The sequence below is a fragment of the Pungitius pungitius genome, chromosome 12 (genome assembly GCF_949316345.1).
Source record: "Pungitius pungitius chromosome 12, fPunPun2.1, whole genome shotgun sequence".
NCBI lineage: Eukaryota > Metazoa > Chordata > Actinopteri > Perciformes > Gasterosteidae > Pungitius > Pungitius pungitius.
Window position 1 is genome coordinate 9,104,800 of NC_084911.1, and position 16,651 is coordinate 9,121,450.

The 16,651-nt window shown below is 43.8% G+C and overlaps 1 protein-coding gene across 2 annotated transcripts in view; it reads right to left on the bottom strand.

Moving 5' to 3' along the window:
* The window catches only part of prkcab (protein kinase C, alpha, b), a 75,526-nt gene that overhangs the window by 2,170 nt on the left and 56,705 nt on the right, over positions 1-16,651 (bottom strand). Inside the window, exons 6-17 of one of the 2 annotated variants that reach the window (XM_037476034.2) lie at positions 11,366-11,522; positions 11,124-11,258; positions 9,912-10,005; positions 8,475-8,504; positions 6,553-6,693; positions 6,260-6,433; positions 5,648-5,739; positions 5,377-5,439; positions 4,569-4,707; positions 2,678-2,758; positions 2,351-2,458; positions 1,420-1,560 (exon numbers count right to left, since the gene is read on the bottom strand). In XM_037476034.2, coding sequence (XP_037331931.1) covers positions 1,420-1,560; positions 2,351-2,458; positions 2,678-2,758; positions 4,569-4,707; positions 5,377-5,439; positions 5,648-5,739; positions 6,260-6,433; positions 6,553-6,693; positions 8,475-8,504; positions 9,912-10,005; positions 11,124-11,258; positions 11,366-11,522 — 1,355 coding nt within the window. The remainder of the gene's footprint in view (positions 1-1,419; positions 1,561-2,350; positions 2,459-2,677; positions 2,759-4,568; positions 4,708-5,376; positions 5,440-5,647; positions 5,740-6,259; positions 6,434-6,552; positions 6,694-8,474; positions 8,505-9,911; positions 10,006-11,123; positions 11,259-11,365; positions 11,523-16,651) is intronic. The other variant, XM_037476035.2, reaches the window with a different exon arrangement.

Sequence of the window (16,651 nt, forward strand, 5' to 3'; positions counted from 1 at the left end):
TTATAATAGGAAAGAAGGGAAGGCGGTGCAGGAAATGTTTGAAGCCCCGGTGTGTAGCCGGGCCGATATTTGTAATTAGGTTAAGAAGCTAACCCTAAGCATTCACAGTGGAAGTCAGCGACATCACATGTGCAGCTCCGCCTGACGCCGTCATGTGTCTCCCAGGCTGAATATGTACCACATGCACATTGCTGTGGTTCATGCACGGTTTCCGCACGGCGCTATTACAAAAAAGCGAGACCAAATCCTTCAATTTGAGTAATGAACAGCAAAAAGAAATCAGCGGTGTACAATGGATTTCAGCACCTGCTGGCACATTTTGTCAGGGAGGCCGATCAGCGAATGAGACATTTCTGTAATATGACAGAAAGCCATAAAGCCGTAGATAAATCCTTTGTTTGCAAATCCCTTCAGGCCAACTAATGACGCTGTGTGTGAGCTCACAAATGTGAATGTCGCCACACAAAGCCCTTCTGAATGGATGGATTCACATTTAGCAAGTTTCCCCCGCCCCCCCTCCTTGTGAATGGAGATGGATACATCCGCTGTGCAACCCTGCATTTATTGTGGGCCTTGTGTGGAAGCAAAGGGAAATCGGAGAGCTATTTTTAATCCTCCTGACGCGCGTGTGTTGCTTCGGGCGCTGGGAGGGGGCACGCAAGGTTCAACAAACAAACATATATGAGAAGGTACACATACGACACGCACCCATTCAAAGACTCAATCAGGAAGTATTTGAAAATTCTTCCGCAGCGACGCATTCAAGAGTCACACAGATTGATATTTTTTTTACAATGATTTGCCGCAGGAATTCCAAGCAAACTTAACAGGAGCGCAATGGGAATAACAACAACAACTAAACAAATTCCCGGGTGTTTGGACAAGGAGACAAGACCAGGCGGTGCGTGTCCCATACTGCATGATGAGATACAGAATATGTAAACCGCTGAGGAACTCTTGGACTCAACCTGACAATGAAGACTCCACTTCATTCGTGTTTATAAGTTGTGTCGTCATCCATCATCTCTCTCTGTGTCCAGCATCACCCACCTCTTTGAATTTATTAGTCAATAATACTCCCTGTCCCGAGGGAACAGATTATTTCAGGATGGTCGAAAGGTTAATGTGAACAATCTTTTAAGGCAATCATCGTGTTTGACACCTACCCTCTCATCTCATTCCAGTTATCAAAGCTCAGTGGATGAAAGTAATGCCACGCCCAGTTGAAAGCAACCAAGGAATGCCAGTAATTAACTCTTGATCAGATTTTCCGTCCAATAATCTTGTTTCCTCCACAGAAAACGTGCAAAAATTGACGTCAAAATGCCAACTGCACATGGCCGTATGGGCAATGAAAAGGTTCCTGTGTTGGATGTAATCATTAAGCAGGACTCTTAGATTATACACAACGCCACTCACCACTTTGGGTTTGAACGGCGGCTGGATCTCTCTGTTGGCCAGGCGCTCCCAGTCGATGCGTCTGAAGAAGGCCTGCTCCCGGATGTCCCTCTCCCCCTCCGAGCCGCAGCCGAGGCGCTTTGACGGGTGCTTGGTCATCAGCTGTTAGCGAACAGGAGAGGAGGGATCAGAAGGTGTGACCGGTTGGGTGCTGCAGGACAACAACACCTAACAAGAGGCTGGCAGGTACATTTCTTGCTTTCTTTTTTTTTTTGCTTTTCTTCTTCTCCAACAACATTCTGCAGAGCACAGACTCTTGTGTTTTTACTCTTCAGGGTTTAAAGCAGGGGCAGGAAATTGCACGGCCTTTCCGTAGCTCGATTCCTGATCCAGAAACCTAACTTAATTTTGACCATGAATCAATTTTTTGCAAATCCCATGTGAAGCAAATAATAAGGATACGGGTTATCTCCTTTGCCAGCTGAATTGATGAATGATATTTGTGGTGGTGGCATGCAGTTACAGGCTGTAAGGTGATACTAAATTAAGGTGAGGCGCGCTCTTAGACGATTGCACCTCAATCTTAATTGAATCTTCTCTGATGCTTAAATTGACTTTAAAAACCTAATTTCCTTGTTGGTAAATAATAATGTCAACCATGAAGCCGCTTCACTGTGTTGATATGGCATGAAGTGATGCCCAGGTACTGAGTGAACAGTTGCCTGCTCGATAAAGGACCATTTTTGGAAGCCCTGGAAATTGTACCAATAGAAACGGTTCATTGCAAGAATTCTGTTTTCAGAACCTAAAGCTTTCCAGCTTTAAATCTTGCACGTCAAAAACGGTCACTACAGTTATCTTACCAACAATGACATTCCTATAGCAAGTTATTACCGTGAATGGATGCAAACCTCTTCCAGATTTTGATTCAATTTACTTTAACAGAACTTACTCCTTTGCAGATGGACACAGCTTCTTTAGACATGGACTTGGGGTAGGACACGTTGTGCTCCATGATGGACTGAAAGAGCTCATCTTCATCTTCTCCATCAAACGGGGGCTGAGGAGCGAGAATTTAAAAAAAGGTGTTGGCTTGGGGTTTGTTCTGTGAAGTTACTGAGGGGAGAAGGTCGGTCTGTGAGGTGTAACAGGTGGGTGTAACATCGCCGTCTTGCGCTCATTGATGTTTTTGTTTGACCTTTTGAGGTGATGGAAGTAGTGGCGGTTTTGTTTACTGAACATAATGCAAGAAATGGAAAACTTAAAGAAGACACATCACCTGTCCGGCCAGCATCTCATACAGAAGAACTCCATAAGCCCACCAGTCCACTGATTTTGCATAAGGCTGGTATGCTATAATCTGAAAAAGAATAACCAAATACATGCAGACACAAACCCATTAGACAAGAGAGGCTATGAACAGGCTCTTTGATTAAAAGGGTTTATTTATCTTTATGATTTAAAGGCTTTTTTTTCTGCTACAAAGTGTCACATAGAACCACAGCAGCAATATCAACCGACACTGTAAAACATTTCTCATCTAAACTGCCAGTCAACCATACAGTGGACTATTTTGAGCTGCCATAACAAAGGCGCTTTCTCTTAGCAACCAATGTGTCATTCTACAACTCCGTCCCACGCAGACGCAAAGGTAAACAGCTAAATCACAGCCGCGGTGGAAATGCAAATGTTTCCAGTTCACAATTTAACCACACATTACGGCGAGGTGATATGTTTTCTGATAAACTAGAGCACACTGGGTTTGTAACCTGGGAAGTTTATTTTGTGGTTACTGGTTGCCCCGGAAACATACACTCACCGGCCACTTTATTAGGTACACCTGTCCAACTGCTCGTTAACACTTAATTTCTAAGCAGCCAATCACATGGCGGCAACTCAGTGCATCTAGGCATGTAGACATTGTCAAGACAATCTCCTGCAGTTCAAACCGAGCATCAGTATGGGGAAGAAAGGTGATTTGAGTGACTTTGAACGTGCATGATTGTTGGTGCCAGAAGGGCTGGTCTGAGTATTTCAGAAACTGCTAATCTACTGGGATTTTCACGCACAACCATCTCTAGGGTTTACAGAGAATGGTCCGAAAAAGAAAAAACATCCAGTGAGCGGCAGTTCTGTGGGCGGAAATGCCTTGTTGATGCCAGAGGTCAGAGGAGAATGGCCAGACTGGTTCGAGCTGATAGAAGGGCAACAGTGACTCAAATAACCACCCGTTACAACCAAGGTGGGCATAAGAGCATCTCTGAACGCACAGTACGTCCAACTTTGAGGCAGATGGGCTACAGCAGCAGAAGACCACACCGGGTGCCACTCCTTTCAGCTAAGAACAGGAAACTGAGGCTACAATTTGCACAAGCTCATCGAAATTGGACAATAGAAGATTGGAAAAACGTTGCCTGGTCTGATGAGTCTCGATTTCTGCTGCGACATTCGGATGGTAGGGTCAGAATTTGGCGTCTACAACATGAAAGCATGGATCCATCCTGCCTTGTATCAACGGTTCAGGCTGGTGGTGGTGGTGTCATGGTGTGGGGAATATTTTCTTGGCACTCTTTGGGCCCCTTGGTACCAATTGAGCATCGTTGCAACTCCACAGCCTACCTGAGTATTGTTTCTGACCATGTCCATCCCTTTATGACCACAATGTACCCAACTTCTGATGGCTACTTTCAGCAGGATAATGCGCCATGTCATAAAGCTGGAATCATCTCAGACTGGTTTCTTGAACATGACAATGAGTTTGCTGTACTCAAATGGCCTCCACAATCACCAGATCTCAATCCAATAGAGCATCTTTGGGATGTGGTGGAACGGGAGATTCGCATCATGGATGTGCAGCCGACAAATCTGCGGCAACTGTGTGATGCCATCATGTCAATATGGACCAAACTCCCTGAGGAATGCTTCCAGCACCTTGTTGAATCTATGCCACGAAGAATTGAGGCAGTTCTGAAGGCAAAAGGGGGTCCAACCCGTTACTTGCATGGGGTACCTAATAAAGTGGCCGGTGAGTATATAACAGTAGTTAATTCAGTTGGGCCACTGTATTCCTCTCACCCTCTTAATCGCCTCCCACATGTGTTGACCAATCCATAATAAAGAAAGTCTAAAGTAGAAAACAAATAAAAACAGTGCTATCCTCTCATTGTCACCTCTGGGGCGATGTAGTCCGGGGTCCCACAGAAGGTGCGCGTGGACATGCCCTCGTACATGTTCTCCTTACACATGCCAAAGTCGGCGATTTTGATGTGGCCCTCGGAGTCCAGCATCACGTTGTCGAGCTTCAGATCCCTGCAGCAGAAACGGGGAGTGAGTGAGACTTTGTTTACACGTGTGTTCGGAGCTTCCACCTCTCCGATCTGTCTGCTGCACGCGCCGCGCCAACTAACGAGAATGGCCCCTCTCATCTGTCTGTGCTTGGGTTGCGCGTCTCGGTTCTTCATTTTCGCCGCCTCCCTTCTCGCCACCTCTGGCAGCTCTATCTGTCACGCAGATGTGGATGTGAGCTACTGAAGAGGCACAGGGTGACCTCTGCAGCCGTCGGGCCTTCTCACTCTGCTCTCTGGTTTTGCTTTTTTTAAGGTGATTGCTTTCTTTCTTTTTTTCTGTCTGTTATCTCCTTATCTCATTGTCCTTTGTCTGCTTTAGCCGTCCGTCCCTCTGTCCGAGTCCTTGTCTAAACGTCTGTATCATGTCCTACTTCCGTTCCCCGTATCTTGAGCTTCAGTCTGTCGACCACGTTTACCTCACCTTACACCGTCTCAAAAAATATTCCTGCGTCAACTATTCTATTTCCAACATGAAGACAAACAAAACCAAACATCTATTTTCCTTAATCTTCTCCTCCAAAGTAAAAAGTAAAACCCTGAAAGTGATTTTTTTTTTGAAGCGGCAATGACGGAATGGGAGGTGAATGTGCTGCGTCATGACCTAAAACTCGCTTCTCTCTGACTCACCCACCTGTAGATGATTCCCTTTCGGTGTAAGAAAAACAAACCAACAGCAATCTCTGCAGCGTAAAACCTACAAAATAAAAAACAAGAAAATGAGTGCAAATCTTCACAAAAACACTATTTACATTAAAAATCTCTCTACTAACAACCATCTTCAAGCATGAACAACACATTTGCACACGAAACATCCAAAGTTCAGCACTTAATTGTTACAAGCACATTGTACTACTAAATAAAGTAGCTAAATATCTTGATTATAGTGAAAATAGTGTCCTTACACTGCCTGAGGCTCCTTGAATTTCCCCATACGTTGGATGTGATACATAAGATCTCCCCCGTTGATGTACTCCATTACAAAGTACAGCCGATCCTAGATTTGAAAAAAGAATGAGAGATGTCATTGCCTAAAGAGCAGCTCTTAAAGGATGCTTCACAAGAGGAAGGACAGTTTGTCCACACTCAAACATACATGACATTACACAGAATCCCACTTGTGTATATATAATGTAACTGAGCACCACCTTGGGATAAATGAAAGCCCGTCATGATCCTTTATCTCAGGAGACGGTCTGCAGTGTGGCTGTATTTTAAATCACTGAGCTTTGATCAGTAAATGACTTCTTTTTTTTTTATTGAAGACTCCTTGAGTCACCCTGTCTGCGTCCAAAGATGACGTCATACGGGAGACTTCGTATTCAAGCCTGGCCTCAGCTCAGTATCAATTTTCCCTGCAGCGGCACCGGTGAGAGGGTGTGAATACACGTTTGTAAGAAATGCCACCACAGACTGTGGAAGGACTGACGGAGGAGCACAATTGAAACCTTTGAAAATAAAGTAAAGGGATTTTTGATTGGCAAACAATGGCGTCTTAGGCGGAAGTCTCCACACACCACCGTCTGGAAGCAGGAGTGCAGCTGCGTGAGGAAGGGCGGTTTGTCCCTCTGGGCCAAGACCCTCTTCTCCACCATCGTGCACTCGACGTCGTCGTCCTGGATCACCACGTCCTTCTTCAGGATCTTGATGGCGTACAGCTCCTCTGTCGACTTCATCTCCGCGAGCATCACCTGAGGGGGTTGATGAAGACGGGACGGGTCAAAGGTCACAGAGGACGGCAAGCAAATGCTAACCCATCACCCATCGTTCGGTGACACTTTGCGTTCATATTTTAAATCTTTGCTCTCACCTTGCCGAAGCTTCCCTTCCCCAGCAGGGACAGGAAGTTGAAGTCGTTCAGTCGGATCCGGTCCATGTTACCTGAGGGCAGGCTGAACCGCCGGTGGTCCGATGGCGTGATCACTTTCTTACCGTGGCCCAGCTTGGCTTTCTGTTGTATGCAAAGTTGAAAGTGCTATTATAAAGTAAACTGTATATTCAATGTATATTTATATAAATATACATATATTCATATATATATAGATATGGGATTTCATTTCACATAGCACTTAGTGAGTCATGCTGGTGTCTAACAGCTGGTCTGCAGTCAGATATTCGCATCTGGCTTTACTTGGAGCAGTTTGCAGCCTCGTGAAGCTTCATTTTTCTCGGTAGGAGGAAGGCGTTTGTCATCTTTTAATCCCAACAATCAACAACGTGATAATCAGAAAAGCATTTCGAAATGTAGTACAAATGTCTCTCTGGATGGGTTGAAAATGCAAGAAGCAAAAACTAATTTATTTATTGCGTAAATGATTTGAAGGGATTAAACATATTGCTTGGAGGGACATTATATATATTCAATCCCGTTCAAGGTATTTTGACTATATTTTGCATGATGGCCTTTAATCTTTAATGTTGTTATTGTTTAGCAGTCATTTGGATCTTCATTTACTACAAAGTGCTACGCTGGATGCACCACCATCTCTCACCACCATCAAAAACTCGTTAGCCACATATTACAATGCATTCATGTCAGGATCAAAATCTCTTTTCTACTTTAGAGGACGTAGTAATTTATTTTCTTCTCGCTGACAAGCCAGACATCCTCACAGATATTCATCAGGAAGGGCGGTGAGCGCGTCGGGAGTAATATTTTAACCAAATTTTCTACAAAAATGACATATATTTTTTGCTACTGTTACCACATGTCTCCATTTTTTAGGGATCACAACCCCAAGAAGTCGGTCGCCTACTGACACTTCTCGGGTCCTTCTTTGTGCTTGTCAAAGAAGGGAGGGTTTTACATATCTCGCAGAAATGACATCATAAAAAATTCATGATAAAAAGATCAACCTTTGTCAACACAGCAAAACGTATGAGAGACAATGTCCGAGTGGCCACACAGAACACAGCCACGACAGTCACATAATATCGAATATAAGGCTGCCACCGTGTGGGGGGGGTTGGGCATGCACACAGAGAACAGCAAGAACCTGCCTGTGTGCGCATTCATTCAGACAAATACAGTGCGGAAGTGTCCAGCCATGCTTCCTGCCTTCTATAGTCCAGACCAAAGGCAGACTAGTAGAGGGGGGACTGTGGACCAGACTCTCAGCCAATGAGCAGCGGGTGCGGAGCTCTCTTGGCCAATGACAGCACGGTGTGGTAAAGATGATGGCACTGAGAGAGAGGCCAGAGTGGTGGTCAAATTGACTAAAAACAATGGTGTGTGTAGTGAAGGAAGCGTGTATGTAAAAGCTGTCGTATACTGTATATCACAAAATTCTTCAGATATTAATGGTCAAACCAGAATTATTTTTTTTGAGCTGGAAGAATCTGCTTTCTCTTTCTCTCTGCTTGCTCTTTTTTTTCTGAAAAGCAACTTTTGCACAGGTCACTGATGCTGACCTACGCAGGAGGTGCTCGAAAGTCCTCTCCATGTTTGACTGAATCCTTTATTATGTGTTCAATCAGCCACCTTTCAACTGAATGTTCACACGTGTTATTAAGCGTGAGATGGAAAAGAGGAGAAAGGTTAGTATGTACACTTGTGAGGTGTTAGAGAAATGTGTATAAAACAGCAATCTGCTTCAACTCTATGCCATTGAGAGCATTGGTTAGTAAATCAGATTGATTTGTGGAAGTCCAGCAGAGATCCACAAACAATCCTAACACGTTAAGTAGAGTGAGCGTGATGAGAAATAGAGACGGAGCAGGCAGAAGAGCTACCTTTAGATAGTGGATATTTAACTGACAGGCCTAGAAGAAAGAAGAAACTCACTCGTTAGTGCAGTCAGAGGTTAGCGTGTGTACGCGTGTGCCGGGAAAAGAAAGTGACACAATATAAACGCGGGCAGATTTGACGAGCCATTGTTTTTGATCTGTTAAAAATTATTCATCCATCAGGGATAAAACGAACACAGCCATCGCCGGAAAACAAAGTGCAGCCCTTTTTTTCCTGCCACATCTGGCTGCGTGTCTGTATCTTGCCCCCAGTTTCCACGGCAACCGCGCCGTCGCGCGAAGACGCTATCGCCTCGGAGGAATGTCAAGGTCAGCGATGCACATTGCGGAGAGGAGGGGAAAATTAAAAACAAGGAGACTCGGCGCCTTGAGGACTGCTGCAGGGAGATGACATTTACCTTTTCACTATTAAAACACCTGTACGCGCACACACAGTCGCACTTTCACAAAGCTGCCCTCGCTGAGATGAAACCAATCTTTGCACTTTGATTAGAAATGAAATGATTTTTTATATAAGCCAGCTCCTGAGGAGGTTGTGAGTTTTATTTAAAGCACAGTTGTTTTATTGCATCGCTGTAACAGAAACTTCAGCGCAGTAAACAGGCCGGCCACTAGAGGGCAAGAGTCAGCTGCACTGAGGAGTTCCTTAGATGTGGTTAGATGATAACACCATGCCAGTGGTTTAACATGATTCAGCTTGACTTAACCACAGTCGCCCCTATAATACTGTCGATCCTTTCAAAGGTATTTTGAAGGTTGTTTTTCAAGCTAAGTAAAATCTGATTAAACTGATTAAAAAAAAAGTCAATTACATTCATTCTTCACATTATCATGAGCAGAGTACACACTTACATAAACGAAGAATACACTTATTGCTGTAAACAAGTTAAGAATGATGACATTTTATAGTGATAATAAAGTAATGATGGAGTGGTGTGGTAGGAAAAAATTACTAAGCAGCTGAAATAAATAATAAAAAGATGACATATTAGAAAGCAAGAAAACACTCTCAAGGTGCTTTAATTAAAAGTTAATTAAGAGTTATTTTAAACAGCTTCTTTTAGACTCAACCTTCTTTATTACATCTCAATCTCGGTCATGGCCCAGTGTAAACAAAGTAGCTAATGTTTCAACTGTATTATGAATTATAATCCCTTACATAATACTCTCACTAAGTTGTTTGCTTTCCTAAATGAATGTAAGGCTGCACAGTAAACGCATTCAAGGAAGTTTCCCCCCAAACAAGGACCATTTCCTTTGTTAATTCATGTAGAAATGGATCTCCCTCTCTGACACGCAGGGTGAAAAGCACAAGTGAAGACCAGCACCAGGTTACCATGGTGACAGAAAGGATGAGGTGAGCGTGCCAAAAAAAAAAAGTTTTATGGTTTTATTGAATGTTGTGATTTCAGTTGACCTCACCTCAAACTTCTGTCTGAGCTCCAGGTTGACGTCGTCCATCTCAGGGATGGGAACGTTGTAGTACTCTCCTTCCTCCTGGTTCAGCAACTTGTACCTGAAGGAAGCCACAGAAACGATGGAGGGAAGTTTTTCGATATTTTACTTTGCATTGAGTATATCACGCATCGCTCCACTTAACATGGCCGCTCCACTTAAATCATCTGCTTCCCCTCTTGTGGAGTGTTTGCAGGTCTGCTCTCGCTCAGCGGAGCTAACTAGACTCAACCCCTAAAAGGACACATCCTCCGGCCACCTGTCTAATGGCCTGGAACCTACAACAGACCAACAGCACACGGCAGTGGGGCTACATCTGTTTGCACAGGTATCTCCTGAAGCTGTGTTACTGCGCACGTAGGAGCAGCAGGTCGATCCGGGTGGGTTTATGCTAACGAAGCGCGTTCATCACCATGAGGCGGAGCAGGCGGACAGAGACGGAGAGTCGAGGAAATGATGCCGACAGGTGCTTTTTTTTTTTTCCCTCCGGGTGTCCTGCTGTGAAGCGGTGACGTCGGTTGTTGGCCAGTGTGGAATCACATTAACACTGCGGCAGACTGCAGGGTTGTGTCATTGCTGTTTCTGACTATATATATATTTATATTACAAGTCTATTTGTTAGCTGTGTTCGACCTTTACATAAATGTGAAGAGACACCTTTACCAACATGATAAGAATTGCTCACACAGACAGGACTGGGTTTGGACCGAAGGTTTTACGATGCAACAAATTTATTGAACCGGTGTTTGCTATTCATTCATTATCCTCAATACGCCCACCGTCTTTCCTCTGGCCTCTTTGTGTAAGCGAGCCGTCGCTCTCTGCGGCTCAGGTCTGCTGGAAAGGTCGAACACCACAGTTCTCACAGCAGGGGACCACTGTTTGTGTCTGTTGTGAAACCAGAAATCAACTCCAATCTTACCTGTCATGCGACGTGCTTTCTCATAATCTGCTTTGAATGATTTCTCACTCCCTTTTTGTATATTTCTCCTACTAGTCTTTGACTAATCTATTCTTCAGCATGCTCGATATAAAAATATTTAAATGTACTCAATAACTGAATAAATAAAGGTTAGAAAAACCAAACAGAGCAACATCCACTGTCATCAGTTTCAGCACACTGGTTGTGAGAACTGAAGCGTTCACCCTGGTAAAAGCAACAGGAAGAAGACAACCTACCATCCACAGTTGGGAGCTTTGATGAGCTCGGACACCCCGAAGGACATGGAGCCCATGAAGTCGTTGCGGGTGGTCCGGTCCCAGTCCCACACCTCAATGGACAGACGGCGGTCCTTATCAGATGCTTTTAGCTTACTGAATTATAACACACAGTCACACAGGAGAAAAAAAAAAAAAAAAAACGTCTGCTTCAGATCTGTTACTTTGGAGCCTTCTATATGGTAAAGTTATCGTTAACTCACAAGCTGAAGGACTCGTTCCAGCAGGGGTTGAGAGACGAACGGATGGTTCTGGTCTTCTGTTTGGTCTCATTCTTTGGGTCGGGGATGAGCTTCAGTTTAACATAAGGGTCTGATAGACCATTGGGATCCATAGGAATCAGGTTCCTGGCTTCGCCCACTAGAAGACGGAGGAGAAGACAGGGCATCTGTGTGTTTATTTGTGTGTGTGTGTGACCTAATGAGTTCACGCGGAGACCATGAAATGAGTCACGGCAAGTCACGCCGAGGCCTGTCAGCAAACAGAAAGGTCTTTGCACGTTACAGATCACAACGTTTTTGATGCATTTATGAAAGAGATGGATCATGATCCACATGTTCTAAGTAAGTCATTCAAGTTTAATTCCAAATTGGGCTCATGCCCCGTGATTGTCATGGATCTTTTTGTGGAATTTTGATTGCTTGTGTGTCTTGTCGGATTGGTTCAAAGTCGGGTGAATTGCAGGTCTACTTGCTTGGAATCAATTGCCTTAATTATGATTTAGGAAGACAAGGGAAACCTAAATTATTTGAGGCGCACCTTTAGTAATTGAGCCTCAGGAATGTATCAAGTATAGTCACGTGACTCGTGTCCACACTTCTGATAGTCAGTCACAGTGTGGACTGTAAAATAATACTCGCAGTAAAAGCCTGTCAAAGCTGCTGTTGTGAAACAAGCAAAATGAGACAGGTGGTAATTAGACCGCACTCTTCTCCCCTCGCGGTGCCCTCTCTCTCTAATGGTCGCGCAATAAGTGGGCCGATAATGTGAGGGACGAGTTGGAAGATTCCCTGTGTGATGACTGACAAATGAAAAAAAAAGGAGTGTGGTTACATAGCAACGGGGAGGGGGGGGGGGGGGGAGGGGGACGGGCTGGCATGAGCGTGCCATTTTCACCATGGCGACAGCATCTACTGTAAGTGGCCAATGGGCCGACTCCCGCACTGCCCCACTTAACAACATCACACGAACGCACAACTTCATTTTTATTATTTAAGCAACGGCTGTCAAAAAAAATAGAAGACAGAAACCTAACGGAAAAAAGCTTTCTTAAGTTTGACAACAGAACAAAGCTAACAAAGCAGAAACCAGATCATAATAAATTCTCTATAGCGCGTTTAACAGCTCCAACGGTCCCACTGTGCATAGTTTAATGCAGTCGCACACAAAGGGAGAGGACAAGGAAAAAGAAAACGCTGTGATATGAATGTTTCAGGGAGCCGGTGTGAACTTTCACACAAAACAAAACATTCTTCTCTTAAACACCAGTCATTTTTGCAACAAAACATACATTTGAACGGGTTGAAAACAAGGCAAACACATTAAACACTGTAAACTGTGTAATTTGCAGCTCATTTAACTCCGTGTTTAGATATTTAGCTGTTCATTGCTGGGTGTAGTGGAATTAGTAAGAAAACGGTTTAATTTTCTTTTGAAAAGAAACTCTAACAAAGACTCTCTAAATCAAGAATAGTGAATTAATTGATTAATTACTACATTTTAGTGAAAATATCTATTTCTCACCCAATGTACTAAAATGAATAAATAGCAACAAACAAGCTTTAAATATTGTTCGCAAGGAGAGAAGAAATACAAAAGTTCTAACATGATGCTTAAAATTCCCCAAAAAACGAAATGTGAAACGCCTCCAAAAACCAATCATTTAACTTTGAAAAACCCATATTTCTTGTCATCTTTACATGTTGTGATCCTTTGTCGTGCCGTAAAGGTCAGTGTAGGTCTCCCAATCCCAATTTCACCATGTTCATCAATGTGTTGCTTCAACCTCATTGTTAACTCCTTTTCCAATACAACATCTTTGCCACAGTAATCCCTCTCTCTCTGTAATCTGTTGCTCGCCCACAAGCCTTCACACCCACACACGTATGCACGCACACACGCACACATTCAGAAAGATTAAGTAAGAGGAGCAGAAGGAAAATCTCAACATCCCAGGTCCTTATGCACGTCCTCCCCTACACTGGCTGTGGCAGCGTAAAAAGGCATCCGTCATCTCCACGGCAACGCTGGCGGGCAAACAATGCCGAGGCTTCTTCAACACGCCCGTAAACACACTAATGAGGCGGACACGCACGCGGATAAACAGACGACAGTAGATAGTGTGTGTGTATGAGGGGCCGTTCAAGACATTATTCATTCTGGTACTCTCACATACATATATTCTCACTCTCACATACATATATTCTCACTCTCATATACATATATTCTCACTCTCACATACATATATTCTCACTCTCATATACATATATTCTCACTCTCACATACATATATTCTCACTCTCATATACATACATTCTCCTTTCACATACATATATTCTCACTCTCATATACATACATTCTCCTTTCACATACATATATTCTCACTCTCACAAACAAATGTATGTATGTGTAAAGAAAATATATGTCTGTAAGAGAAGAATGTATGTGTGTATGAGGAGAATGTATGTGTGTATGAGGAGAATGTATGTGTGTATGAGGAGAATGTATGTGTGTATGAGGAGTATGTATGTGTGTATGAGGAGAATGTATGTGTGTATGAGCGAAAGTATAGTGGAAACGGAAGGCGTATAGTGGAAACGGAAGGCAGAACATTTCTCGCGCTGTGATTGGCTGTCAACCTACCCTGTGATTGGCTGAGAAACTCGAGGCGGGTCATGTTCAGGTCGCGATCAGCATGGACGGAGATATGACCGCTTTGCAGCAAGCCATTGGAGTTTTGAGAACTATTTTAACATCCTCTGACACAATTTCTTCTATTGAGCAACAAAGGGCATGCTCATCTGCACCTAACGTTGTTCACAGCACGGCAGAAAGTGAAACGAGACAACCAGACCAAACCGGTGTTACGTGCCTAGTGGTTTTTGAAACTACTGGTTTGGCTACGCGTGCGTGTTTGTTTTGCCCCGACAGCGGCAGATGTTGTCGGCCTCGGTCACCTGATCCGTCACACATTCGCAAACATATTGCTGAAAATGTTCAAAATGCATCCCATATCCAATGCAGCGATTATGATTGTATAAGTGAGCACTACATCACTGCCACGTATAAAGAAAGAAATAAAAGAACATACGTTTATTAAAAGATCGCCGCAACCTGGATTCGAACCCGCAGTCGAGCAAAACAGCAACACTGTATAAGACGGCGGCGCTACGCCGTCGGCCAACCGAGGTGTAAAGAGCTGTTGCTGATTTCACTACTTGTCATAAAATTCCACATCGTCAGTGGCAAGAAAACCTTTTGGTTCAGGGTGAGCCAAGACAACTGGTTTTTGGTGGCTCTTATATCGTCCCTTTTACCGTAAAAAAACGATACCAATCACTCTAATTTTTTGTGGTTTTTCCCATAAAATGAAAATACGAAGCGTAGCCGCTAAACCGGAAGTACGTAGATTTTCACAGTAAGAATCGACGCAACCGTCTGTAATGACAGCGGTTACCAGGGTAACGAGAGGAGAAAAGTTTATTAACGGATATAAATAAATAATCCTGGTCCGACGGGATGTATTAGCAGCAGTAGGTGACTACACTCGCTGCTCTTGTCCACGTATTGTTTTTCTTCAGTGAGCAGAGCAGAAACAGTTTAAGGAGATCGCAGAGTAAACGGTCCGCCGCTGGAGCGCATACGTCCCGACGTCAGCGAACCATCAGCGGACCGCCAGCGGCATATTTTACATTGCGCGGTTCTTTTGTTGCCGTCTTGTTGAAAGGTTTTGTAACCAAAGATCACGACGAATAGCACAGCAGCGGCCGGTGTATTCGACATCTTTCTCGTGTGTGGCCGCGCGTGCGCAGCCATCAATATATGTCAATGTACGTGTTACGTAGGCAGGTAACGGAGGGAGCGGTATAGCGAGGTCCTCAGATGTTTCCTAAAATTAAACATTGTTCACGAGTCCCAAAGCTCGAGTCCGAGTCGAGTCTGAAGTCTTTCGAGGACGAGTCTCAAGTCGAGTCGGAAGTCACCGAGTCTGCGACTCGAGTCGCACTCGAGTCCGAGTCTCAAACTCGAGTCCCCATCTCTGAGAGGATGTTAAAATAGTTCTCAAAACTCCAATGGCTTGCTGCAAAGCGGTCTCATCTCCGTCCATGCTGATCGCGACCTGAACATGACCCGCCTCGAGTTTCTCAGCCAATCACAGGGTAGGTTGACAGCCAATCACAGCGCGAGAAATGTTCTGCCTTCCGTTTCCACTATACGCCTTCCGTTTCCACTATACTTTCGCTCATACACACATACATACTCCTCATACACACATACATACTCCTCATACACACATACATTCTCCTCATACACACATACATTCTCCTCATACACACATACATTCTCCTCATACACACATACATTCTTCTCTTACAGACATATATTTTCTTTACACATACATACATTTGTTTGTGAGAGTGAGAATATATGTATGTGAAAGGAGAATGTATGTATATGAGAGTGAGAATATATGTATGTGAAAGGAGAATGTATGTATATGAGAGTGAGAATATATGTATGTAAAAGGAGAATGTATGTATATAAGAGTGAGAATATATGTATGTGAGAGTACCAGAATGAATAATGTCTTGAACGGCCCCTCATATGTGTGGGTGAAAGTTACAGACACAGCTTGTGTTGGTCACTCACTCATGCACGCACGCACGCACGCACACACGCACACACACACACACACACAAACCAACACAATGAAACATCATGAGCAGCAGTGATCAAGGACCATCTCTGCTGTCTGCGGTTGCTTGGATACAACGAGAACTGTTTTCCTTCAGTTTCCTCCTCTTGTTCCTTATGAGGTAGCTAGTGATAGAATGACATGTTAGTGTGTGCATTTTCAAACGTGTTAACTCAACCTCAATAACCAGATATATCACGCACACAAGCCTTCTGTTTGTATCACGCATTCAACATGAGAAGCAAGACTGAGGGACACGGGAGGGAAATGTTCTACCTTTTCACTAACACAAACAAACCAAAGGAAAGTGCACTAGCACTTAGATGAGACTTTCAGAGCCTGGATCCTTTGTTGTTTGGAGTTAATGAATGACAAAGTTCAGTTCTTTATTTTCCAAAAAAGGCCTAGTCACCATCTTAAACCTCAGATAATTCCACTAAAGTGCTGAGTATAATTTCCCAGCACTTATTGCTCCCGGAACAACCGAAGGCAACAAAGCTAAAATGTTCCTGTTGTGTTTTTTCGCAATGTTCTTTAGAAACACACATCTATGCTCACAGCCTCTCCTCTATCTG